Source organism: Passer montanus, unplaced genomic scaffold (assembly GCF_014805655.1).
Source record: "Passer montanus isolate IOZ18808 unplaced genomic scaffold, ASM1480565v1 scaffold166, whole genome shotgun sequence".
NCBI lineage: Eukaryota > Metazoa > Chordata > Aves > Passeriformes > Passeridae > Passer > Passer montanus.
Genome location: NW_024363827.1, coordinates 250,760 through 278,340, shown reverse-complemented (window position 1 = coordinate 278,340; position 27,581 = coordinate 250,760). Strand labels below are relative to the sequence as shown.

At 47.8% G+C, this 27,581-nt stretch overlaps 1 protein-coding gene across 1 annotated transcript; it reads left to right on the top strand.

Annotated features, from left to right (window-relative positions):
• The first annotated feature begins 8,242 nt into the window (after positions 1–8,242).
• On the top strand, positions 8,243–23,608 carry FPGT (fucose-1-phosphate guanylyltransferase). Its single transcript, XM_039703668.1, has 5 exons — positions 8,243–8,311; positions 19,453–19,576; positions 19,847–20,032; positions 20,829–20,921; positions 21,671–23,608. Exons 1-5 carry the CDS (start codon positions 8,243–8,245, stop codon positions 23,131–23,133), a joined length of 1,935 nt encoding a protein of 644 aa, XP_039559602.1. The 3' UTR covers positions 23,134–23,608.
• The last annotated feature ends 3,973 nt before the right edge of the window (positions 23,609–27,581 follow it).

Sequence of the window (27,581 nt, the reverse complement as noted above, 5' to 3'; positions counted from 1 at the left end):
GGCAGCACTCTCTGAGTGACAATAGAAATAAATAAATAACACCTTTTCACAGTGCTGTAGAGACTGATTTTTGCCCTTGGCTGAGTTCTCTACATTCATTTATTGACTTAATTCTCAGTGATCAAAGCACACATTGGCTCCAGGACATGGCATTAAGATGTGTAAGCTGAGTGGAGCCAAACGGGGACAAAATATTGCTGGTCAAGATTTCCAGAAATGATTGGCTGTTTTGTGTAGCCAGCTTGCAACTATTTCAGCATGTAATTTCTCAATATGTTTGTCTGTTTGTTTTTGAATGGTGGCCCTCAAAACAATTATTTATTTTAAAAAAAATTTGGCTGCCCTCAGAGTGCAAGCTGCATTCCCACTGAATAGGAAACTTGGAGTGTTTGTGTTTGACATAAACCAAAGGACAGTCCCAGACATGGCAGGGCTGTGAGACACAACAGGTCCTTCAGCATCCAGGCTCAGTGAAGGAGCCCCACGGACGTGCCCAGTCAGTGCCACCAGCACTGGTGTGGCACTGCCAATGGCCACAGGATGCTTGAGAAGCCAGATGTGCCGGGAGAAGTAATGGATTTCAGTAAGTCAAGGGATACTGACTTTGATAAATCTGGAAAAATAGACGCGGCTCCTACCTGAGAGCCAAGAAGGGAGCTGTAAGTGTTCTGTGCTGTCAGCACACAGGGGAGGATTCACCAGCCTGGCCTTTCCTGGGTGATGCAGTGGATCACTGTGAGCCTGCAGCTCCGTGCTCCCAGCACTGTGTCCCAGCTCGTGTCATCAGGGCTTCCAAACCCACTCTGGAGGTGCAGGGAGAAGCTCTGCCCAAGGAGTGCAGGCAGGAGCCAGCACAGCGTCAGCTCCACATCTGATTAAATCAGTCTCTCTCCTCAGCAGCTGCTGCCCCGGTGAAATCAGCACCAACCCAGCATTTCACCTCACTGGTTTTTGGGCACTGCAGCACTTAGATGAAGTGTGCACTGTTGGGCTGGACCAGCCCTTCCCAGGCAAACCTCTCCATGGCTCCAAGGCCGGGGGCGGCCAGGTAACAGGCAGGTAAAACAGCCCCTTCAGCCTGGTGTCAGGGACAGCAGCAGAGAGCAGCCTTCAGCTGGTGTGTGCTGTGGGGCAGCGAGATGGGATGGCACCAGGGAAAACTCCAGCAGCTGTGCAAGACAAGCTGCCAGCAGAGGAGCTGATCCTGGCACCTGCACACAGGAGAGCAGGGAATGCCTGTGGGGGCCTGGGATATGCACCTTTGAGATGACAGCCTGTCACCCCTGCCAGCCTTGGAGATGTGTCTGCTGGCAGTCAGCCAGAGATGCCATTCATTAGAGTTAAACCTGTTAATGGTGAACACCCCAAGGCACCATTCCCTACCAAAAAAAAAAAAAAAAAAAAATCCTGTACACATACAATTACAATGTGTTTTACTTTTACACAATAACTAAATCCCAGCTCCCAGGATTCAGGATTCAGGATTCTGTATCAGCAATAATGACTAAAACTATTGAAAGTCATTAAAGAACTTGCTAATCAGTCTCTTAATTGAGGCTATCTGTTTTGCTTTACACAGAGACAAATTAAGCAGGTTAAAGCAGCTCCCAGCAAACATCTGTTGAAGCAATTCAAAATTAATGACAAATAAAACTGAGTTCCCTTTGTGGTTGATTTTTCTCCCAACGGTACCTATAAACATGCTGTCATGACTTGTCAATTCAAAACACAGCAGCACATTCCCATCCCCTCACAACGTCTGAGAATCACAAAATTGTTTATGTTGGAAAAGCCCTAGCAGACCACCAAGTCCAACCATCCCCCAGCACTGCCAAGGCCACCACTACCCACATGCCCAAGTGCCATCCACAGGGCTTTTAAACCCTCCAGGGATGGGGACTCAGCACTGTTCTGGCCAGCTGTGCCAGGGCTGGAGAACCTCTCCAGGAGGACTGAGAATCACAAAATCCTTTAGGTTGGAAAAGCCCTATCAGACCACCAAGTCCAACCATCCCCCAGCACTGCCAAGGCCACCACTACCCACATCCCCAAGTGCCATCCACAGGGCTTTTAAACCCTCCAGGGATGGGGACTCAGCACTGCCCTGGGCAGCTGTGCCAGGGCTGGAGAACCTTTCCAGGAGGGATATTCCCAAAATCCACCCTGAGCTGCCCTGGCCCAGCCTGGGGCCGTTCCCTCTGCTCCTGTCCCTGTTCCTGGAGCACAGCCCGACCCCCGGCTGTCCCCTCCTGGCAGGAGCTGTGCAGAGCCACAAGGGCCCCTGTCACGGGTCATGGCTGGAGAGAGACATCAGGGTGTGGAGCCTTGACCCAGAGCTTTGGGAGCGGTGTCCCAGTGCCACCAGTGCCAGGGATCGTTCCTCCCCAGCGCAGTGCTGCACACCCATGCAGTGCTGCAGGTGGCTCCACAGCCCCAGGCTGCACACCTGTGCCGTGCTGCAGGGGCTCTGCAGCCCCAGGCTGCACACCTGTGCCATGCTGCAGGGGCTCTGCAGCCCCAGGCTGCACACCCGTGCAGTGCTGCAGGGGCTCCACAGCCCCCGGCCGCTCCCTGCACAGGCAGCAGCCACGCAGGTGCTGCAGCTGCCACCTGCCAGCTGGAGAGCAGTAGCCAAAGAGTTTTTTGAAGGAAAAGCAGTAAAATCCCAGTACTAGGTCCAGTAAGAAAGCACCAGGAGCCACGGGCAGTGCTCAGACACTAATTGGGAGCTTGGAGAGCTGCTGCAGCACGCCGTCTGAGCAGGCCTTAGAGGCATTTTGGAGCAAGGTTGGTTCAGCGCCGCAGTGCCAGCCAGGGCTCTGGCCCCAGCGCTCTGCCGTGCCCCTCACAGCCCACCCCGTGTGCTGCCTGCTCCCAGCAGCCCACCACAGCCTCCTGCCCCGGGGCAGCTCTCTCCAGACCTCAGAGCCTTGGAGTCTCCTTACGCTTACACACGAGCTGGCACAGAGCTGTTTTTCTCTCTGAGGGATCTGCAGAGCGCTCTGCCCATGGAGCTGGCTCGTGACAAATGGCTGGGGTGTTCATTTGCTTGCTCTCTGATTACTTTGCTCATTAATACCTTTGCTGCCCGTACCTGCACTGCCCTGGCAGCACAGCACCGAGTCCCACACGCCCCAGGGCCACAGCTCTTCTGACAGTAAGACACTCAAACAGAGGGCACCAGGATCAGAGACGTTCTGCAGCAGCCTCTCCGTCCAGCAGACAGCAACACCAACAATGTTTTCCAGCCCAGGAGGGAAATCTTCCCCAGCCCTAGACTGATGGCAGCTCTCCTTCCCCACCTGGCAGCACTGCCTTCCCCCAGCTCCAAACACAGTGTGCACAGATTGGCCTGGGGGTCATGGCTGAGCCTCCAGCCAGGGGTGGACAATCCTGGGAGCTCACTGCTGTTGTCCATCATGGCTGTATTGAAAAGCCTGGCTTTTGAGGGTGTTGGGGTAAAACCCTTGCCTATCACTGCCCATAATTCTCAGATGGATTTTCAAACTAGACAGATGCTCAGCTTAAACAGAAGTTGATGAAAACATTTCTAAGAGTTAAATATATTTCCAAAAAAAGTAAGCCATGGGAAAATCCCAGTGAGCACCTGGCCACACCTCTAGCAGCCCATCACCTTTTACATCATGTCTGTCAGCAACAAAAACTCTGCCTTTCCTTATCACACTGGTACAAAAACCCAGATAAAACTCCAGGGAAGAGGGTGAGGGAGAGGATGCACTGCAAGCTGACTGGCCGGGGTGACCCCAGCCAAGGGTGGCTGAGAGCAGCTGGCTGCCAGCCCACAGCCCCCCTGCACTCTGGAGCAGCAGGCTGGGAGCAGCCCAGGCACTGAGCATGGGGCAGCCCCCAGGTGCAGCCAGAGCTCCCCTCTGCCAGGTGAGGTGTCCGTTCCACACACAGGCTGGTACATTGGGAATCTTATGGTTACTGCTGAAATTAGGTCATTCAAATCTCCTGAATTCAAATTATGGAGTTCTGGCATTTACATTTTAACAACGGTTTTCCCCTCCCTTCCATGTTTTACATGTGCAGATGGTTCTGACACATGCTACCCAATGCTTTTTTGTTGATGTAGGTTTTTGGGTTGGTTTTTTTTGGGCTTTTTTTTTTTTTTCCTTTGCAAACCAGAAAGCTGCTCTAGGAAACCTAATGGATGAATTGTCTGTTCTCCAACTTAATGAAGCTGGTGCCAAGCTTCCAAGCAAGAGCCATCAGGAAGCTTTCAACCATAATGCTCAAGACAGAGCTTTTACATATGAAGTGGAACAGAAATCTCGGTGCTGTCCCAGCCCAGCAGGGAGAGGGAAGGCTGTGGCACAGCTGGCAGCAGTGGCACAGCATCACCTCACTGCTTGGCAGGGCTGTGGGCAAGAGCAGGAGTGGGAAGCCTGAGCTGCAGCTGTGCAGCAGAATGGCAGCAGGGTGAGGAGAGCTGTCCTGGGGGAGCACACTCAGAGCTCCCTCTAACTGCACATCTTGAGTGAACCAGCAGCACAGACACTGGGCACAGCAGCTGGCACAGCCCCATGCCAGGGCTGCTGCTCAGACTGGGGATTTCTCATCAGAGACCTCCCAATGGAAGGAAGTGCTGCTAGCACCTTCAAACCACAAAGTCTGGGCACAGCAGCTGGCACGGCCCCATGCCAGGGCTGCTGCTCAGACTGGGGATTTATCATCAGAGACCTCCCAATGGAAGTGCTGCTAGCACCTTCAAACCAGAAAGTTTGGACTGCCTTCAGTTATTGCCTGACCTCAACAAACTCAGCACCTCAGAACAGGAGGGTTCCCCAAGCCAGCCTCAGCTCTTACCATCCACATCAGGAAAGTTCCCAGCAGCCTCCTATGAGCACGCCTGGAGCTCAAACCATGAGCTGAGCTCACCCTGCCTTTTCCTGGAAGAAGAGAGGGTAACTCCTGGCAAACAGGGTTTATCCCAGTCTATCACTGCTCTGGGGGTTGGCTCAGAATCTGTCACTGATGTCTGGGTGATGTGGGGGTGGCAGTGGCCAAGGACACAGGTGATTAAGGTGTGGCTTCCTGCAGAGACAGGCAGAGCAAACCCTGGGGTTCTGCTGCAAAGTGCTCTGAGCACTCAAACCTTGGGCCGAAAATAGGCCAGGAAGGGTCTCTGGAGGCACCACTCACAGACAGGAGGCCAGGCAAGAAAGAGGGAAACACCTTTTCCTTTTCTTTTGTTCTACCACCAGCAGCATGCCAGACTCAATTCATGCTGCAGTTGTGCCTTTTCTTTTGTTCTACCACCAGCAGCATGCCAGACTCAATTCATGCTGCGGTTGTGCCATCTCCTCCTCCCCTTCCCCCTCCTCCTCCTCCCAGGTGTGAGCAGGTATCTCCTCCTCCTCTTCCTCCTCCTCCTCCTCCCAGGTGTGAGCAGGCGATTCACTGCCCTCAAACACATCTCAGCCATGTCCCAGCTGGACTGCACAGCTGAGACACACCATTTCCTACAGCAGGAACCTGCTTGGGCATATCAAATGGGCCTAAATAAGAAGACAAAACCACTTAGATAGTAGAAATTCCCCAGCTGGACTCTCTGCTGGGTCTTATTACAGCCTCCATGTCTGGAGAGTTTTGTATTATCATATTTTATAGAATATTGGATAAAGGTGACAACAGGAGAAACAGTGAGGAAAATTATAATAACCTCAGGAAAAACAAAACCAGATTATTGATCATAAAACTGAGACAGTTACAGATTTAAAATGAAGGTTTGGTTTAATTTCTATGTTCTCCAGTCTCACAGGTCTCAAACAGAGTCTCTGTTTGATTATTTGAAATATTTGATTGTTAGGTTTTCCAGAAAAAGATGAGAAGTCTTAGCTCCAAGTTTATCCAAGACATATTCTTTTGCCTTCACAATAAAAGTGCACAGGATGGAAACAGCCTGGCTGAGCAGGTCCCAGCACAACACAGCAATCATCCTGCCTCCCACAGAATGGTAAGAGGGCTTTTGCTTCTTGAGCCATCCCATTGGAGGCATGGGGCAGACATGATCTGCCTGCAACCACTACTTTTGATGGCTAAAAAAGTTAATTAGAACTTCTGAAACAATGAGACATCCGATTTTTGAAATATGATTCATCCTGTGTCTGCACAAGTCTCCTGAGGGTCATTTTCATAGTAAATTAATCTCCCTCATATCAGACTGGAGCTATCAGCAGTGACACCACGGCCACAGTGGTGGCAGCAGCAGTGGCCGTGCTGCAGAGGCGTGGGGGTGACGCTGATGATATTGAGTCTGACAACACAAAAAATTAGCTGAAATTAAAATAGCTCAAATGGCACCAAGGGCAACAGAGGCTTTTCCAGCCCCTGGCCATGTCTCTGGACACAAGCTCTGTTCCTTCATCCTTCCATCTGGAGCAGATGGGGACAACACCACTGGACTGTCCTGCAGCACTCCAGAGGTGCTGCTGGAAAGTGCAGGAGACCAGGACAAAACCCCCAATTCCTGCTGCTCCCAGCTTGCAGACAGGAGCTGCAGTGACTGTTCCTAGAACCTTCTGGGGGCAGAGGGGATGGAAGGGTACCCTCCTGGCCGACACTGGACACAGCAGTGGCCACGCTGCCCTGCCTTCCCATCGCCCAGCCACAGAGGAGCTGCCCTGATGCTGCTGGGTTAAACACCATTTTCTTCAGCTTCCAGCACCGAGTGTTGCAGCTGGAGGTCCTGAGCAGTGTTCAACAGGGAGATTCCAGCAGTCTCAACATGCACTGGGAGCTGGGTAAATAAACTACAGCGAGTAGCTGTTCTAACTCCTCAAGAGCCTTTGCCTCGGAGACCACCGCTCTCTCTCGTGGAGCTCTAAGCCATTCCCTCAATACATCCTGGAAGTAAATTTGTCTGCTGCCTACTCGCAAGCAAGTCAGATAATAGTTCATATTTTTCTTGGCAAGATGAGCTTCATAACTGGGTTCTAGCAAATATACTCTGGGATTTATACACTCATTTCATATGCCATCAAAATTCTACAATATTTGACCGAATTTTTCTTTTTTGGCAAGCACTCTTGCCAGGAAGTTCATTAGCCAAGATTTGCAAAACTGGAGGAAAAAATCAATGTTAGCACAGGCAAAGCAAATTCATTTGCTGATTAATTCAGGGATTGCTGGTATTTTCTTTAGCCCCAGTTGTCACTGGCTATACACAGAATGTGGCAACTGTTGAATCTCAAAGCCTTTAGTGCCACTCACAAAGCAGGCTGAAACTGTGGCCAGGCTGGAATTTCACTAAGCACAGGGAGGCATTTTGCTGAAAAATCCAGAATTAACCCTCATTTTTTAAAAATGTAACCATTAAAAATAAGACACATGGCCTTTTTCCTCCTGCATTTTCAGTTTTCATTTTCTGGCATCCTGGGCCCCTTCCTCCCAGTTCTTGCTGCTCCCTTCAGCACCCTCATGGTCCACCTTGGCTGGAGAGGGGGGACTCCCTGGCAGCCCAGCATGCCCCCGAGCTCCTGTTTCACCTGCTCAGTCACCTGTGCCCTGGCCCAGAGCTGGGGCTGGCACTGTGTCCTGGGGCAGCGGGGATCCCTGCCAGCCCACCAGCAAGTCGGGGAGCAGACGAGGGAGTTGGGGGTCCCTTGCAGGGGTTTGCTTCACAGGCACCTGCTGGTGAGGTTGGCAACCCATCAGGGCCTCTCCTCCACCACCCAGCCATTTGAAAGAGCGATGCCAGCAGGGAGGGGAGCTCCAGCACCATGAACTCACGCAGGGTGAAGAGGCAGACTGAAATCCTGCAGATGAGAAGGGTTTGCACAATGCCAGTGCCAGTGTGCCACACCACGCCGCCTTGGCAGCACTGGGTGCCGTGTCAGGAGGGAATTCCTGCCCCATCCACACTGCTGGAGTGTCCCAGCTGCACTGACAACTTCAAAACCAGTATAAATCCTGGAGGCTAAACGGGCTGTGTGTTTGGTGTGCAGGGGCTCCAGATGAAGCAGCACAGAAGGAAGCAGAATGACCAATCCTCCTTCCAACCAGTGTCCAAGGCCAGGCTGGCAGGGCTTGGAGAAACTCAGCCTAATGGCAGGGTCCCTGCCCATGGCAGGGCTGTGGAATGAGGTGAGATTTAATGTCCCTTCCAATCCAAACCAGTCTGATTCTATCATTCCATGAACCAGAGACATCCAAGCAGCTGTGCCAACAGTGCTGCGAGGGTGACCAAGCACTCAGTGCCATGTCAGAAGCATTCACCATGCCTGAGACAGACACACACCCACCAGAGCCCGAGAGCAGCCCCACCAACCACCACCACCCTCCTCCTGTAATTACAAAACAAACTATGCAACAAAATAAATGAGGTTGGTAATTTGTTATCGTTCTGCTGCTCCAGCAGCATGCTGAGGGTTGTAAATTAGGTGCTGTATTAAAAATGACAGAATCACTGTGAGTTCTGCACAGAGAGGGGGATTTCACTGAGGTGTTTGTGCATCTCAGCATTCGCACACAGCAACAGCATAGAGGGAAACAGCAACACAGAAAGACTGAGGGGCCACGATGCTGCTTAATAATGCACAAGGACAGAAATCAGAGGGGGAATTCTTATGTGGGTGCAGGGTGTGCTGGAGCAGGGTCCTGACAGTGGCAGCAAGGCAGGAAGATGAGGGGACGTGGCACCAAGTCCCCAGGCAGTGGGCAACAGGTAGTGGGCAGACAGCAGAGGGTAGCAGGCACTGGGCATCCTGAGAAAGCCACATCCCCACAGGGAGCCCTCCTGAGCTGTTCTGCTGCTCCTGCACGAGCAGTTCTGAGCCATCCTCAAACAGGTGCATCACGTCTCTGGATGCCCTCTGTCACCCTGGCCCGAGGGGCACGAGGGGCCCATGAACAGGTGGAGGTGGTCAGAGCCATCACCTGTGCAGCACCTTGGGGAGCAGAGCACCCAGTGCGTGCCAAGGGCAGCAGAAGCACGGCGAAAGGGAACACAGGGACAAAGTCCTGGCAGGTCAGGATGATGCTGGGATTGCAGACCAACACAGCCAGAACAATCCAATGAGCCTGGAAAGCAATAACTGAAGTGCTGCCTGGCTGAAACACACAGAGCAGCATCTCAGACACTGCTTGTTTATGACCCTTTGCACTCCCAAAGGGCTTTATGGGGTGATCCCACACTCTGAGGCAGGGTTACCCTCCCTCCCTCTGTTCTGCTGAGCACACAGCCCTGTATGGATTATTGAGCTCCTCATTTGCCACGCACTCTGGGCAATGGCAGTCTGCGTGCTGAGAGGACAGCCTGCCGATTACTCAATTTCCAGGTGCATTGTTAAGGTGGCACATCGAGTACACACACATCAACAGCCCACGGAAACCCTGTTTGCTTCAGACTCACACATTATGCAAAGCAAAGAAATTACTACAAAGAGGGCTCCCCCCCATTTGTTAGCAGGTTCAATTACTGGGCCACTTAACCTGTTTTAATGTTCATCTTATTCTTGCTCCACATGAAAGCTTTATTGCCAGCACACCATGATCATATAAATATAAGCTAAAGCCTGAGCCTGCTGAAGAGTTTTGGTTCCAGAGGTGAAGCAGAGGAGCACAGCGAGAGTAACTGCATGGGAAGGAAGCCAGCATGCACCATGCTGTGGGTGGATACATCTCCATTGCCGTTGCAGGGACAAATTAACTCCTGGGTTTCATTAAAGGTGAGAAGTCTGCTTTAGCTCTCCTGATGCCAGCATGACACAGTGAGGCTTAGCGAGGCCCCTGTCCCCCAGCACGCACAGACAGCTTGGGAAGAGAGTCTGTCTTTGTTTGTATTTGCCTCCATCAGTCACACATATCCAAATGGTTGGGAGAAAATATGGCCACATCTAATTTCTTTCCAGGAGTCAAACAGCAGCTTTCATTCAGGCACTGTGCTGTTTCCTCAGCAAGAAGCAAGGCTGCATTGCAGGGCTGACAAACACCCCTGGGCACCAGGGTCACCCAGCACCCTGCCTGCCCCTCCTGGGGCTCCACAGAGGCACATCAGCTTGGGCTGGCCTCGTCAGCAGGTGTAGAAATTAAACACATCACACTTCAGCAGCTCTTTGACCACATTGCTTTGGAATGGCCACTACAGCTTGGTCATAAAACACAGAAAAAATGTATGCCAAAACTTTAGGAAACTCATCAAAATAGCACCAAAATTTCAGTCTGACTCTATGACTTTCATGCTGTTCCTTGATTCTCTTTTAGACTTCATGAAATATATGAAATACATGAAAACTTTTTCCTGAATTTGAAAGAGATATCCATTTAAGCAGACACAGAGATGCCATCATGATTTAGTAGAACAATTCATATAAAATCAAAAATTTCAGTAGGCTTTCTCAATCACACTCTGTCTTTACATATGTAGAAGAGAAAGATCTACTTAGCTGTTCAACACTTTTCAAAGAGTAACATAATAAGTGAATTGATAAGTAGTGAAATCATTAACTGTCATATAAAGATTATTAGTCTGGTGCTTGGTCATACAATTAAATATAATATTTGTTTCTCTGTTTCTGTGCAAGACGATAAGATTTCCCTTGTGAATATCTAAGCAGTGACTGATAACATGAGGACAACTGCTCTGGGTGGCCAATATAATTCATTACTAACCATGCATGTCATTAAAACTAAATTTTGCAATTACCTTAAGTGACCTCAAATGCTAAGGCAGAAGGTAATATTTAGGTGTGATTACAATAAACATGCATAAAACTATCCCCAAACCAGGTCACCCATTAAAATAAAAAAGAAAAATCAGAACTCATTTGAATAATACTGAGATGTAAAGCTGCATTAATATTTTGTTGTGTGTTCTGTGATGGACGGTAAGAGAGGTGTGATTACATCCGGAGATATGAATTTATAGTTCTCATTTCTGGATGATACAGCCAGGAACGCATTAATAACAACTGAGGATCAATCAAAACCAGAAATGCTTTCTGAAAAAGGGGTAATTGAGAAACAGAAAACTAGACACCTACAACAAATGGTTCTTGAGAGAGAGACATTATTTCTGAAATATGTTGACTGTTATCTAATTAGCTGGAGGAAAACATCCCGGTGGCTGGACTCCCAGCACCAGCCTGGCAGTGTTGCTCAGAAGTGCTCATTAGCCGAGGAGCCGTGGTGGGCTGGAGCAGCCTGTGAGCCTGCAGAGGAGCTCAGTGACTCAGGAACGTTCACCCCTGGGAGACAACGAGCGCCTCCAAGAGCAGCAGAATTTGGAGACCTCGGGCTCACCCAGAGCCTCTAGCACAGATCGTTTCTCTCAGTCACGGTGGAATGTCTGTGGAGCACTCGCTCGCTGCTGTCTCTGGTTACGTGACCAGCCTCAGGGCTGTCTCAGGATGAAACCATCCGCTCCAGCGAGGACAGCGATGCTCACCCCGTCCCCTGCTTCACCAGGCTGTTTCACCAGCTCGCACAAAATCTCTGTGATAGCCCTGACTGCAGCCAGGGCTAATGAGAAAGCAGGGAGGCCCTAACAACAGGAAGGAGCTGATCCAGGTCAAGCAGCTCAGCTGTAATTGAGCTGTGTGAATGACCAGGATTTTCCTCCCAGCAAAGCTGGGTTCTGTCACGGTGCCCCATGTGCCTGGTTCTCAGGGCTGCTGCCACATCCTGATGTAACACTATTCCTGTCTGGTTTTCCAGCCCAAGATCTTCTTTCCATTCATTTTTACCACAGCATCCCTGTATACCCAGGCCTCACAGCAGCAAACCACCATTGCACAGACAACCCAGCACTGCCATGCTTATTGAATCCATTGAATGCTTCCTTGATCACCTGAATTTTGGTGATCCAAACTCATTTAATGTCCCCAGGAGATTCAGTTCATCAAGGTGGTACAATATGTGATCTACAGGATGTGATGTTAAATTGACTACAAGATAATTAGATGCTAATGTCACCACTGTGTCAAGATGACAAGAATGTCACCCTCTACCACATCTGTGTAATTTCTGAGTGACTGCAATGTCACCTTGGAGGTTGTGTAAGGCACCCTGATGACATGATTGCAGGGTTGCCCCATGCAGGGTGGGCTGTTCAGGTGTGAGCAGGCACCATGAGAACTGCAGGGGTGGAAAACTGTCCCACCTACCACAGCACAAAGCCTGCAGCCAAGGGTGAGGACATAAATTCTGGCCTCAAACATGTTAATTAAAGTCCTCCTGAAGAATGAGGACAAAACATGAGATATTCTTCTACACTCCCTATTTAAATGCCAAAGACACATACAATTATAAAATCACTGGCTTGGGTTAAAAGGGGCCTTAAACTTCATCCAGTTTCACATCCTGCCCTGGCAGGGACACCTCCCACTGTCCCAGGTGCTCCAGCCCCATCCAGCCTGGCCTTGGGCACTGCCAGGGATCCAGGGGCAGCCACAGCTGCTCTGGGCAACCTGTGCTTCCTGAGCTCTGCCCCAGGCCAGACACCTGGATTTCTCCCAGGGTGGATTTGGGTGACAGCTGCCTCTGGGGAGCCCCATCTCCTCACTCCTGCAGGTCTCCCCACCAGCTGCAGCCACAGGAGCCCAACACCAGCCCCTGCCAGTGCAAATGGGGAAAGTCCAGACAGCAACAAATACCTGGTGTGACAAGGAGAGGCTCTTCACCAGGAACTCCACACTGCCAGCAAGGACTTCACATGATGATTCCATCCCTGACTCCTCAGTGAAGCAGCTGCAATAAAAGGCTGCAATAAAAGATTTCAATGGCTTTTGCAGCATCTGAATCAAGACCAGCTCCTGTCTCATGTGATCTAATGAGAGGGTACATGAGAGTTCAGCACCCACCACACATGCATACCTTCTGCTTTTATGGGGTCTGATGTGCAGAAACTGTTCTCTACCACAAACCTGAAGTCATTTTAATCTCACCTCCAGCTCCTGTCCCATACCTCCAGCTCCCATCCTACAGCTCGGGCTCCCAGGGACACGGCCTGTGCCCACAAACACCATTTATCCATGCATGTGACCAGTTAGGTACGTAATTATCACTTTATATTCACTCTCAGCTGGAGCTTTTGAGTGCTGGGCATGTTCAGAGGCTTGACACTGAAACACGCAGAGCAGTGCATTAAGGCATCAAAAAGGGTAACCTAAGAGTCATTGCCATGGCTACGTGTCAGCTTATTTTGCAGTATAATATGTTCTATGAAATATGTAGGATTCTATTCAATATATATCATTTGTTCTTAGCATTTCCTTTCTGATAATAGCCTTTTAATGATAATCATGGTCTTTTAATGACTGTAATAATTAGACTCTTATAAATCAACAAGTTTTATGTTAAATATGTTGAAATCCTTTAAAAATATTTATTTTTCTCTGCAGTTTAGAAAGTGCTTTGCTCTTTTGCAAAGCACTGGAATCTCTTTAGAGCTGTGTTAAAAAGTCTTCTGGGAGCCTCGCTTTCTTCCCTGTCTGCCAAAGGCTCCTCGTGTCTTTTTCTTCTTCCTTTAAGGATGCAATAAAGACAAGAAAAATCAAGCACCCATTTTTTGCATCTAAAATGTAATTGGTAACATTCTTCATCTTTTCACTAACCAGAAACCATTACAGGACTAAATCTTGGTGATGAACTTGTAAACAAGGGTCTGAGAACAGCAACACAACACTGAAGTTGTTCCATACCCATCAGCTCCTGGCACCACTGGCTCCTGGATGTCCACACAACCAACAATGGCTCTTTGTAGACTTTGCTGTTTTCCTTTCAGAGCCAATATTAGGCAGCTTTGTAGTCTATAAGTTCCCCATTCTTCAAAACCCCACATCTTTCAGTCTTTCTTGGTGAAAAAATATTGAGAGCTTTCAGTAAGGTCATATATCCAGAAGGGAAACTCATGGTTCATACAAGGGTCTGAGAACAGCAACACAACACTGAAGTTGTTCCATACCCATCAGCTCCCGGCACCACTGGCTCCTGGATGTCCACACAACCAACAATGGCTCTTTGTAGACTTTGCTGTTTTCCTTTCAGAGCCAATATTAGGCAGCTTTGTAGTCTATAAGTTCCTCATTCTTCAAAACCCCACATCTTTCAGTCTTGGTGAAAAATATTGAGAGCTTTCAGTAAGGTCATATATCCAGAAGGGAAACTCATGGTTCATTCGATCTTGCAGCACCCCAGATTACACAGGGAGGTTTAATTATACATCTAACAGTTACTTACTAATTTCAACACAGCTTTGTTAGACTTTTATTAAAGACAGGGATGGAACAAGAGAGAATTATTTGTAAGTCTCTCTACTTTTTTCCACTTTTAAAGGGAAAGCTAGATGCTGTGGAAGTGTTCCCACATGTCTGCCCACTGACACAGACCTGAGACATCTCCTCTGTTGGTCATGCAAGAGTTGAGATTAATTGTTTTTCAAATAAATGGGAAATACAGCAACAAGTTTGAAATGAACAGCACTTTGCCCTGTGCCTGCCCTCCTGCCTGCACCCCTGGAGCCTGCCCTGCACACCCCCAAAAGCAGGATGACCAGGAGACAGAAGGCACATTTCAGCCTGGCCCAAAGCCAGCACATTTGGTCAATATATGTTCTAACATTTTCAATTACAAAAAACTCAGTTTAAGCAATAATTATAGCAGATCCCCTCTATATAGTAGCAATGGAAGGAGAACATTGTCACAATTGCCCATAGCAACAACTTGAACAAAAATGGGTTAGAGGGGAAAGAACATAATTAGGATGAGACACACTTGCCTGACTTTGAAAGGAAGAAAGACAGTTTGTGCCTAATGCACTAGAGAAATTGCTCCAGAAGAGCTCAGTGAGCCCTGGGCTTATCTGTCCCACACAGGACATGGCACACAGGCTCCAGTGGAGTTGCCTCCCTGGCTGACCAGGAGCACTGGCCAGCCCCAAAAGCAGAAGAAAACCTCTCTTCTTTCTCTGTTTCCTTCCCTGCCTTTGAAGAAAAAAATCCCAAAAGACATTTGTGCTACCAATAGACAATAATATATTTATAACAAATAAGTGCAACAGAAACAAAAGTGATGTATTAAAGGAAAAAAGTGCAGTATTGAAAAGGGAAAGTGCTGGGAATGAAGAGAAAATAAGAATATTGATACTGCTGCCAGGAGCAGTACAAAATAATCATTCCTGTCTTCCTGCATCAGCATCACTGTTCAGGGAGCACACCTGGAGAATGCAAAGCCAGCTTTTGCTACGAAGCCCTCATTTCCATACAAGTGCAAAGCTACAAGGTCAGACCCCAGTGGGTGCCAGGAGCCAGCCCTGCTCAGGGACCCTCAGGCTGGGGCCAGGGTGGGTTCTGGGGCTGAGCTGCAGCATGCAGCCACCACCCTCGCCAGGGCAACCCAAGGGGAGATCCTCAGGTGGCTGAAATAGCAAAGAACAAGCCCAAACATTTAAAAACAAACAAACAAGGAAAAAAAAACCACCAAAACCAAAAACCAAAACATTTCTCAGGTACATTTTCTATCAGGGAACTTGGATCAAATCCTATTAATCCTACTAAAAGTATCATCACTTTTAGTGTAAAGCCTGGGTTACAGGACCTCATGTTCCTGTCAGAACAAACCAACCCCATCCCCCTGTCTTGCTCTTCAGGCCCAAAAATCACACTACAGTCAGAAACAAACACCTTCTCCCACTCACTGAACACTCCACTGGAGTCTTTCTACTGAACTCCTCCACTCTGCTTCTCACCAGACATTTCTCAAAGACTGGTTTACACTAGGAGTAGTAGTTATCAAATATTTGGTGATTATATCAAAAATAGAAGCTTGTACACAGCACTGTAATGATAACACATTGGACTTCTGCAAGCATTTCCTCCATACTTTCTGAAGATTTTACTGTGGTTGGGGTTGGGTTGTTTTTTTAAAAAAAGACTGAATGTATGGTGCCATCTCCTGGACAGTATAACCTAATCTACCAACAGTGAAGTGTTTTTCTCAAAAAACCTTGAGAAGCAATTGATTTTACTTCCTTACAGTTCACAGAATCACAGACAGTTTTGGGTTGGGAAGGACCTCAAAGCCCACCCAGTGCCACCCTGCCCTGGCAGGGACACCTCCCACTGTCCCAGGTGCTCCAGCCCCAGTGTCCAGCCTGGCCTTGGGCACTGCCAGGGATCCAGGGTAGCCACAGCTGCTCTGGGCACCTGTGCCAGGGCTGCCCACCCTCACAGGTAAGAATTTGTCCCTAATCTCCAATCTAAATCTCTCCTCTTCAGTTTAAAACCATCCCCCCTTGTCCTATCACTATCTGCCAGTGTAACAAGTCACTCTCCCCCTTTCCTAAGTTCCTCCAGGCCCTGCCAGGGGCTCTGAGCTCTCCCTGGATCCTTCTCCTCTCCAGGGGAGCCCCCCCAGCTCTCCCAGCCTGGCTCCAGAGGGGCTCCAGCCCTGCAGCAGCTCCAGGTCCTTCCTGAGCTGATCCCAAAGCTGGGCACGGGCTCCAGCAGCCCTGCAGTGCCAGCAAGGTGCCAGCTTGCCCACCCCAGAGAAGGGAGAAGGCAGCCCAACACCCAACCCATAATGTGACAGCACAGCTTCAGACTGTTTGTATACAGGGAGAGAGAGACTTTTTTTCTGGGCTTGGTAAATTTATTTCTAGCAGGTATCAATGTCTGTTTAATTCTAACATACTGCCCCGTGGGACTCATTAGCAGTTTAACAAACTGTCCAGGTACAAACACACAGCAGATAAAAAGACAGAATCTTAAAATATTGTATGTATGCCTGCAAAAATAATCTGGGTGAATGATGAAGGGTGTCAGGGAAGTGCTCAACCAAATCAAACATTGAAAACATTCCTGAGATGGGCTGTTTAAATATTAAATAAATACCCTGAACTTCTGCAAATGTCAAACAGGAGAAATAATGGAATGCTATTTTTCCTAATCTGTTTCCCACTGTAATTATGGACTCCGTACTCCAGCTAAAAAAACCATTTATCTTCTGCTAAGCATTTCAATTGCTTTGTCTCCAATAAATTGTAGATATTACCTTTGACAGGTATCTAAGCCCAGCAAAGTCACAACTGATGTTCCTAGAAAATATTTAACATTTTTCTTACATATGACTTTAATAAAATGTTTATAAAATGTTTCGCCTCTATTTTTGTGGAAGCTTTTTTACCAAATTATGTATTGCTAAAAAAACATAATTTCTTCTACCCAGAAATATTTTAGGGAGGGAAAGGTTATTTACAGGCACATGGTCTGAATTATATCCCCTTTTTTTATAATACCACCAGTGTTACAATATTTATACTAATATACAGTATTATACAAATAACAACACATGTAAGTTATTTTTCTGTGAGCTGACCTGGCCACCCGCATGCAGTGGGGACATTTCCACTGTGACACAGATACACATATAATTTATGCAAAATAAACCCAAACCATAAGTAACTGCATGTGTGAGAACTGGGAAACTAATCAAGCAGAGACAGCACTAATGAGTGCTGGCAGGCAGGAACAACGGCTGTGCCAGGCATGGGGATAGAGGGGAGGGGAGAACTCATCCATGGGAACAGAGCAGGGCCACGCTCTGCAGATCCTGGGCACGGAGTCACAGGAGCAGTGAGGCTGGAAAACACCTCCGGGATCAGACCATCACCTCCGGAGAAGATGAAACAGGAAAGCCTTATAAATACGATTGCCTGGCAAAAGATTTTGAGAATATAGAAACTATAAGCAAGACTGAAATGAATGCAAGCTTTGAGATACCCTAGTTACTGAACAACTGGAAAACAATGGTATGGCTGGCTGAAGGTAATCCCCTTTTGATGGAACAATCCCCTCTGCCTGCAGACAGGTGCAAGGCTCAGAGCAGACCCTACTGGCTTGGCAGAAGGGGTCTAAAGGGCAGGTTTTAGGGTTTAAAACGTAACACAGTATGGTAATGTAATAATTCTTATAGGCTGTAAATGCTACAGGATTTGTATCTTTTATTAGATTGGTTAGTGAGAATTAGAAACCACCAGTTCCAGACCTGGCTCCAGAGATCTCTCATCTCCGTCCATCCCAGCTGTCCTACCCCCCGCTGCTCCTACAGAGACCCAGCTGTGCCCGATGCCCACCCTGTCCCCAGCCCAGAGCCCTGAGTGCCACCTGCAGGGATGGGCACTCCCAGCCTTCCTGGGCAGCCCCTGCCACAGCCTGACCACCTTTTCAGTGAAGAAATTCTCCCTGCATGGCACAAGCCAGCACAACACCTGTTGATTTTTGCCACACACAGGCATTTCCTTCCATTTTTATGCAGCATTTAAAATCTAGTTCTAAGAAAAAGGACCAGTAAGAGCACAGATTCACAGCACCTATCAACACATTTAATTCACCTTGAAATACCAGATATTTACTGTTCTGGGTGGGATTATAGGAAATCTGAGCTAAATCAGAGACTTTACTTCAGTAGTTATATTTTGTTACTATTTAAGGCAGGCAAAGCTGAGCAGCGGGTCTGGTGTTACAGGTCCGTCACTGCTGAGAACAAGTAGTTTCTCACTGTGCCTCTGCAAGAGCTCAGATTACAAAAATGACATCAAATCTCAGCACTCCCATAAATATTCAGGGCTTGAGCATTTTCCATCTGAGGTGTTGGACGGACTCAGGCTCTTCCACTGGCAGCATAGCTCACACCACAGGTGTGGGAAACCTCTTGCTCACACAGTTTGATGGAATTTGGTGGAATAAGTGCTCAGAAACAAATGCCTGCGCTTGGTTTATTACTGCACTACTGTAGTACAGCAGCGAGTGAAGGCATACCTGCTCAGTGACAAATTGGATTGTGTCCTGTAGTCGCAGCACAAGCGAGGTGCCAGCGCTGTGGGGCTGTGCTGGGAGGTGCACTGCCAGCACGTGGAGTGGGCACACCCTGGGCGTGCTGGGTCCAGCTCCCCAGCTCGAGAACAGCCGAGGTGCTGCACAGCCCAGCGAGGGGCCACAAATGTGCGCGGCCTGGAGAACCTGGGCTCTGAGCAGAAAACAGGACTCCTGGAAAAGCCAGAACTGCTGGGCAGCACTGCTGCCAGCAACGAAAACCCAGTACAAAGGAGCAGAGGTGCAGTTCCAACAGGAGAGACCATCGTCCTTACTGGAGTGAGTCGAGAGCACGAGGAAGGATCAAATGGATCTTTGTGGTGTGCATTGCTCTGATTAGGACTGCTATCACCTGCATCACAGCCTCACACTGAGGAAGCACAGTGAAGCATTTATCTTTTTTTCTTTAATCTTCTCTGTCAGCGGTTTACAATCACGAAAAACTATGGATTTATCGTACTTTTTTTAAACTTCATAAATCCTTTTTTTTCCCTCAGTAGCTCCTATTGTGCTTTTACAGCTACTTTTTATTGTAAGATTTGTGTATAATGAGATCTTATCACAGCAAAGCCTTCTTTCATTCCCCTCTGAGTGCATCTGGTATCTGCAATCTCAACAGACTGAATACAAACGGAACCGGCAGATCAAAACCCACAATATCCGAGGCAAGGAACCGCAGAGCGAAAAACTGTGTGGCTCCTGCCAGTCGCTATCAGAGCAACCAGGCGCTAGCAGCCTGCTAGGTGCCGCTGCCGGCTCCCGGCGCCGCTCCGCCGCCCGCCGCCCCGAGCGCTGCGGCTGCTGCCGGGACCAGCGGGCAGGGCGGGCAGCGAACGGGCCAGCTCAGGCGCGGCTCGGACTCTGCTCCTCACCGGATTTGCAGGGAGCAGCCCCCGAGCCCGGCACAGCCGAGCCCAGAGCCCCGGAGCTCGGAGCCCCGCAGAGCCGAGCCCGGAGCCCCGGAGCTCGGAGTGTCCCGCGGGCTGGGCAGGGCCGGGCCGGCGGAGGCTGAGCGGGGCCGCTCCCCACAGGCGCGGCGGCCCGGCCCGGCGAGCTGTGGGACGTGGTGGTGCTGACGGCGGCGGACGCGGCGCAGGCGGGCGCGTTCCGGGAGCAGCTGGCCGAGAAGCTGCGGCGGGAGCAGCTGCCCAGGGCCGTGCGGTTCCTCGTGTGCGCCGACCCGCCGGGGCCCAGGATCGGTGCGTGGGGCCGGGGCTCGGTGCGGGGACAGCGGGCATCGGGGCCGCGGCAGCCCGCTGGGGCCGGGGTGGTGCTGCTGAACGGGCTCTGCCCTCCTCAGAGCGTGTCCTGTGCGTTTGGGATAGCACGAACTCCTGTGTTACACATTCATACTTCACCTGGTTATTCAAACAGTCTGATTGTGTCTTAGTACACCATAGTGGTGATGTAAAACTGGTCTCACTGCTCACAATACCATCCTCTAATTCTTAATTCCTGTTCACTTCGATGTACAAATTAAATAATCTCAGTATTATCTGCGGTGTAGAGTAATATGCATAGGGTTATTCTCAGGAATCTGGCAGTTTAAGTTGCAGGAGCTCATAAAATATCCCAAACCATTTCCTCAGATCCCAAATCTTCCTTATTTCAATACTGTAAATGTCAGGAGTACTTCTGCACACTGCCTTGAATCCGTTAGCTGGCTTTTATGTGACTTGTTTCTTACAGGAGCTGTTTTTTGTGGCTGAGTTATGGCCTCTAATTGATTAAATGCTTTAAATGGTGGGGCTGTGCAGAGGTGACTGGGAGGGGAAATCACAGAGATTTCCCTGGAGCTGTCTGCTCAGGATGCCATCCCCTCAGAGAGTACAGACTTCCAGAGGGACTGCCTACCAGCATCTGTGCATGATCCTATCAACCATGATAGGGTAGAAAGACCGTCCCGTCTCTCTGGCTGGGCACCAGTACACCTCACCTGTCAGAACAGGCATTACTGGAGCTCTTCTCACAGATACTAAAATACTTTTTCTTTAGGAAATGGTGGATCAACTCTTCATGCTCTTCGGTGCTTGGAGGAGCAGTATGGTGATCAGTGGACTTCCTTCACTGTGCTGCTAATCCATTCTGGTAAATTCAGTTTTATATATTTTGCTCTAAAATGACACCTTTTATTTTGTTCTTCCTTAAAATAATAAAATGGCAGAAGAGCTGGAATCCAAAATACAGTTCCCTGAGAAAAGTAACCCACATGTCTGATCATTTGAAATTAGGCTGTTGCTTGCAAGATGTTACTGTCACTTCAACATTTCTTCTCAGCACTAAAGTTGCTCAGTCAGTGAGAAAGATGTGATTCACAGGTGTGATTTAAATTTCTGCCTTGAAACATCCATTTAAGGAACACAACCCTCTCTTGAGGCTCCTCATGCCTCTGGGCAGGCTGAATACTTGCCTTCTTATCCACTGAGTCAGGCCACTTTCAGATGTGGAAGAACATCAGTGCTGCAGAGGAGAAAGAAACCAAGTGATAACAAGTGTTGTCACCAAATCTTTGCCTTTTTGATTCATCACTGGCTTAAAATCCCATCAGGAATGTGGTGGTTCTCCTCCAAGCAAAAAGCAGGTAATGTTTCCTTTTGTCACTTCAGTGCCAGATAGCTCTGAAACAAAACGGTAACAAAATCAATCACACTTTTAATATGAGCTATGTAAGGCAGGCTGGGTTTTGGACATAAGGTCAGATGTGCTTTGAGACTTGGTGTATGACCAAGCTGAGGGGTTGTTAATGCTTTTTTGTGCCTGTGAAATTGCCGCCTAGGTTTAGTTTTTTGCTCACATACGTGCAGTGTCTCTGTATAACTAAAAGAGTCTTTTTCCAGGTGGTTACAGCCAGCGTTTGCCAAATGCAAGTGCCCTGGGCAAGATCTTCACGGCCCTGCCGCTGGGCGATCCCGTGTACCAGATGCTGGAGCTGAAACTGGCCATGTACATCGACTTCCCCCGTCACATGAAACCAGGAGTCCTCGTCACGTGTTCGGATGACATAGAGCTGTACAGCACCGGAGTCACAGAAACCATCACCTTCGATAAACCTGGGTTTACTGCCTTGGCTCACCCCTCAGATCTGGCAGTCGGGACCACGCACGGGGTGTTTGTGCTAGATCCGTCCAGTTTTTCGGGAAAGGGAGGACTGGAATATGGATCATGCTATCGTTTCCTGCACAAGCCTGACCTGGAGACCATGCAGCAGAGTGGTGCAGTGTGTGTGAGGGGGGATCGCCCTCCGCTCAGCTCCTCTGGGGGCTGTGGAGACTCGGCCATGGCCTCAGAGTGTGTGTACACAGACAGTGTGTTCTACATTGACCACAGCACTGCCCAGCAGCTACTGGAGTTCTACAAGAAGATGGGCACTCTTTGCTGTGAAATAGATGCATATGGTGACTTTCTCCAGGCCCTGGGGCCTGGAGCCACTCCAGATTACACCAAAAACACAAGCAATGTCTCCAAGGAGGACTCAGGGCTGGTGACAGTGCGGCAGCAGCTGTACTCCCTCCTGCAAGGCACTGCCCTAAATGTCATAGTCCTCAACAACTCCCAGTTCTACCACATTGGGACTACTCAGGAATATTTGTTTCATTTTACTGCTAAGAGCCAACTGAGATATGAGCTTGACTTGCAGCCTGTGGCTTTTAGCATCTTCCCTGACACAGCCAAGACCTTGGATCAGTTGAGCATCATCCAGAGCGTCCTTGAGCCCGGGTGTGTGATAGGGCCTGGCTCTGTCATTGAGTACTCCAGAATTGGGCCTGAGGTCTCAGTAGGGAAAGGCAGCATTGTTAGTGGGTCCCACATAAATTTCAGTGTAGACATACCCTCAAACTGCTTCCTGAGTTCAGTAAGTGTGAAAATTACTGATCGAGTGGAGTATGCCACCATGGTGTTCGGTGTAGGCGACAACTTGAAAAAGAGTGTGAAATTGCTGTCAGACATACACTCCCTCCAGTTTTTTGGAGCCAGCTTACCAGAATGCCTTCACCTCTGGAGCTTAGAGGCTTCAGACCAGCTCTTCTCCAGTGAGGACACACGTCTGGGGCTGTGGACTGCAAGGATTTTCCCTGTTTGTTCTACTCTGAGTGAATCAGTTAGGATGTCACTGAACATGCTGAATTCTGTGCACCACAAGTCAGCTTTCAAACTGAATGGCTTTCAGCTTTTGTCTGTTGAAGAAATGCTCACCTACAAAGATGTAGAAGACATGCTGAAGTTTAGGAAGCAAATTTATGATGAAATCTGCCTACAAAGACAAAAAGAGAAGTCTGATTATAGAATGAACAGTACTTGAACAAACTATTTTTCATTTGTGGACGATTGATTACTTCCCAGCTTGTAAGAATCCTAAGGGAAAAGTACACAGATCTCCTCTCTGATCTCATTGAAGTAGAAATGAAGAAATTGCATAACATTAATAAAGCAGCAAATCCAGATAAAGTGTTCTTTTGATTAAAATAGGGAAATACTTCAGATCTAAAAACACTATTTGGTGACCTTTTGTGGGTTGCATGTTATGTCTGGTAGTTTTTTGTCAGAATACAATACAGAAAAAATTGTCTATTTGGCTGAAAACAGCTTTAAAAGCTTTTAAATGGTAGAATATTAGCTCAAGAAATGTGGAATAATACAACAACTTGTGTTTCTCTCTTTTTATGCTGCCATTTTGCAATACAGTTTCAAACAGTAGTTATGTAGAAGTAAAACGATTAGAAGTGCTTTTAATTCAATGTCTTGGGCATTAATAAATTTTTATCTTTTGTTTTTTATCCTTTTTATCCTTTCCTGTTTTTTGTCAGGAGAAAAAAGATTGGCATGAGTGATTACTCTTCCCCTTGTGACTTGTAGTGCTGGGGTCAACACCAGTCATCAAGACATAATGATTTATTTTTTTTCTAGTAGTTGTTGGAAGCCAGCAGTGTGATGGAGAAGCTGCCAGCTCTTTGTTACCTACAGATTGACTGATGTGTGCCATGCAAAAAGCAGCACCTTGTCTTTCTCTAAACTGAGCTGTTGCAGTCTTTGCTGTCCTTGGTGGGGTGGAGGAAAAGCCAGAGAGGTTTGTTGTGAGTGGCACCACAGCACATATCTGCAGAGAAACTTCCCCTTCTCCCCCTTCTGCAACTAAAGTTAATATTAAAGTCCTCCTGTTTCTAGTTTAGATGCCCAAGATCCAGCTCCAAATAGATAAATCTGCTATTTTTGGGAGTATGCTGTGCAGTGTATCAGCATGATTTAGCTGATGCGTCTTTTTCTCTTGAATGTCTCTGTGGGTTTTCATGTTTTATTTAATGTCTCATGATGACAGTGTTTATCTCCCTGCTGACTGAAATCCCAAATGGCACCTTTCTTATGCCACCTACGAGGCAGCAGAGTAATGTCCCCTGAGCATTACCCACCCTTCTTTAACCTGCACTAGGTTTTTTCTGCCTTAATAAACCTTCCAAGAAGAAATACAAAGAAGTTAAACGTGGAGGTTGGGAATTGCTGGAGTTGGCTTCAAAGGAATAAGAATTTCAGAGCAAATAGAGGGTCTAAAAGTCAGTATGAAATATTAGTTAAACAATGGAAGCAGTAGGTTGGGGAGCACTCAAGTCCAAGATAAACCCTTTAAGTCACAAAGTGACAGTAGTCATAGAGCATGGAGTTGTCATTTGTATATCGTCCTGTTTGCATGATTTATTCATCTGTTGTTGCACAAAAGATTTTAGGAGAAACATGTTTAATGCAGACTTTGCATCTTGAGTTTGAGACCTTAATTTGTTTGCTACAGACTTCCCTGAGGGTTGCTGTGCTGCCAGGTGAGTTCCCGGAGTGTTTGGTAACAGCAAAATGCATCCTTTTAACATGGTTATCCACTTTAACTGTTGCAATTGCATTTGATCTGAATTCCCTCAGTACCAGCTATTGATTTCATTAGTGAAAGCAAACTGGATAAAAATAGAAAGTGGATTTGTTTCTGGCACATAAGTATTGGGAAAAGAGAATGAGGAAAAACGGTGACAGAACAACTTGTGGGAAAGGTTGTGGTAGGTTGGGCCAGCAGCAGCTGTTGTGGTTTAGGGAGCAGTGTGAATTCCAAAACAACAAAAAAGGAGTGTCATCCTGGTGGTAACCCAGGTTGGATCTTGAGGCAAAGGTTTTAATGAAAAAAATAAAATCTGTTGTAACAGAATAAGCATGGATTTACCACATAAGAAACATTGCACTGCTTTAATTCTGTGTGTCACCCACTGCTTTCCTCTTACTCTGAACATTTTTGTTTCAAATTGAGAAGGCAGATTTCAGTCAGTATTAGCCCTGGATAACATCAGCGGGTTTAATGGATTTACTCTATAGGTATGGGAATATCTGGTGGTGTACCATTCTTCATTTTTTAACTGCAATCAAGTTTAATGTAAAATGTTATGAAGAACATTACAATATATATTTTATTTCTAGAGAGTTATATTAATTATTTTCCCATATGGAGGTATTCAAAAGCCACATGGATGTGACACTTGGAGGCAGAGGTTAGTGTTGGCCTTGGCAGTGCCAGGGGAATGGTTGGACTTGATGGTCTGGGAGGGCTTTTTCAGTCCAAATGCTTCTTTGATCCCACAATTCTCTGTATTGCAGCTATTTATGAAATGTGTACATTTTTAGCTATAACAAGTGGCAGTCCGTACAGCAAGGGTCATGCTACAGTGTGAGCACATCTTACTAAAATCAAAAAGCCTGCAGACCAGACTCTTCCTGGCAATAACAATCCAAGGCTGAGGTATTCAATCCATGTATGTATTTTATCCATATTGCATTTACTGCTCCAGGTAATCCTTGTATTCCACAGTCTGCCATTAATGTAGATGACAACAATTTTCTCATGCAGCCAGCTGGGATAAGTGTGTCCCAAGGAAACAGAACCTTGTGCAAGGCTACCCAGTAAAACTTCAGCAAGGTCAGTAATTTGTGTGTTGCTGGTTTCCAGTACCAGGCTCTTAAAACAAGGCCATCACAGCATCCTGGCCCATGATTTTCCTGCAGTCTGAGTGATGAAGGATGCAGTCATGAGAGTGCCAGGCATGCAGGACCTCTGGATGGGAGTCATCTGCTGAAACCTACAGTTTGATTTTGACTGATCCTCACAGTGTCCCAGATGGGTGCAATGTTCATATATCTCTAGATCATTTCCTGGCTCCATCTATCCTGAAATGCAATTCAGGCTGGTACAATCTCAAACAAAGTCAAGATGAGCTTTTAATGATTTTTTTTCATGTCAGCTTTCTTTATTTAATTAGTTTTGCTGTGTAGTGCAATAATAGGGCTCATAATGAACATGATTGCAATGATTTCCCTGAATGCCTTGAGCAGGCACCGTGATCAGCAGAGGTTTAGCCCTGCTGTCTGTGTTATACTGAAATCTTAGATGGGGTATTTCAGTGACCTTTGGTGCAGGAAACTGAAATCTGAGAAATTGGGCACTTAACAAAGAGCACAAGGGAAGGCAGCTGAAATAAAAATGAGCAGCTGAGAGGAATCTGTGCCAGAAGGATTTGGGGAGCTGATGAGAGGAAGTAAGCTGGGAGGATCAGTTGGATCTGCAGAGCAATGTTCGTGCCTTGTCAGGGCGTTTTTGCTCGAGCTCACAAGTTCAGCCTCTTCTGGTTCCCAAGCCTCTGATGTAAGAGCTTTGTTTTTTGCTTGAGCCCCCATGCAAAGGCCTCTCTGTTGTGAGAGCAAAAATAACAGCGCAGTGCTGCTGTACACTCTGTTCATCTGCTGCCACGGGGGAGCCACTGCAAACCCTGCTCCCTTACAAGGGCCAGGCTCCCTCCACTTTCTTCTTGAGAACACACATTTTCTTTTAGCACCCTTTTCATTTCCTGGGACATTCTGAATGTCACCAGAATGGCAATGAAGTGTATGGGAGCAGCTTACAGCTTCTTCAAGTAAATGATAGATGTGGATGTATGTTAATTGTGGATATGTTCTGATTAATTTGAAATAAAGACTCCTGTTTTACTCCTGTAAACCCTCCCTGTGAAGGACATGTAAAACCTCAGCTCTCCCAGCTGTTTGGCACCTGGATGTGGGAATCAGTTGCCAGGCTGGTGCCTGGCAGGATACAATGAGACAGCAGTTCAAACTCTTCTGAAACAGATCCTTGGATTGGGATTGGTATGTAAGTTTGTGCAAGTAAAGGGACAGGCTGGTAGTGCCAGGAGCTGCCGAGGCAGCAAGGTTGTTACAGTGGGCTGCAGCGTGTGGGAGGTTTTAGAGATGTGTGTTCTGTTAACTTGTCTGCTTGCCTGAAATCCTTCACTGAGATGAGAACTCGCACACAGAACAGCTGCCAAGGTCAATCACCACACTTTAAATACATAAATATATAAATATAAATATTTATGTGTGTATATTTGCATTTCACTTTGAATTATATATTGCCCTTCCTAAGTGCCATACCCAGGTGCTCCCAGTGCCACCCCCAGTGCCAGGGGGCTGTGAGTGGCAATGACCCCTGGCCTCTCTGAGCCAGGGACCCCCTGCACTCCTTGGGGATCCTCACAGGACACCTGGGATTCAGGTGCTCAAACTCCCTTTTCTCTACAAAACCACTAGCAAGCTGCCAAATTACCACTTCCCACTAGCTGTAAAGTGTTCAACAGATGGAGGCAAGTGTTTGTGTGGGAATGAACTGGAGATTTTTAAGCAAGCTGAGTGGGTGTTTCTATGGCTTTAGCTCAGTGGACAGCACAGGCTGTT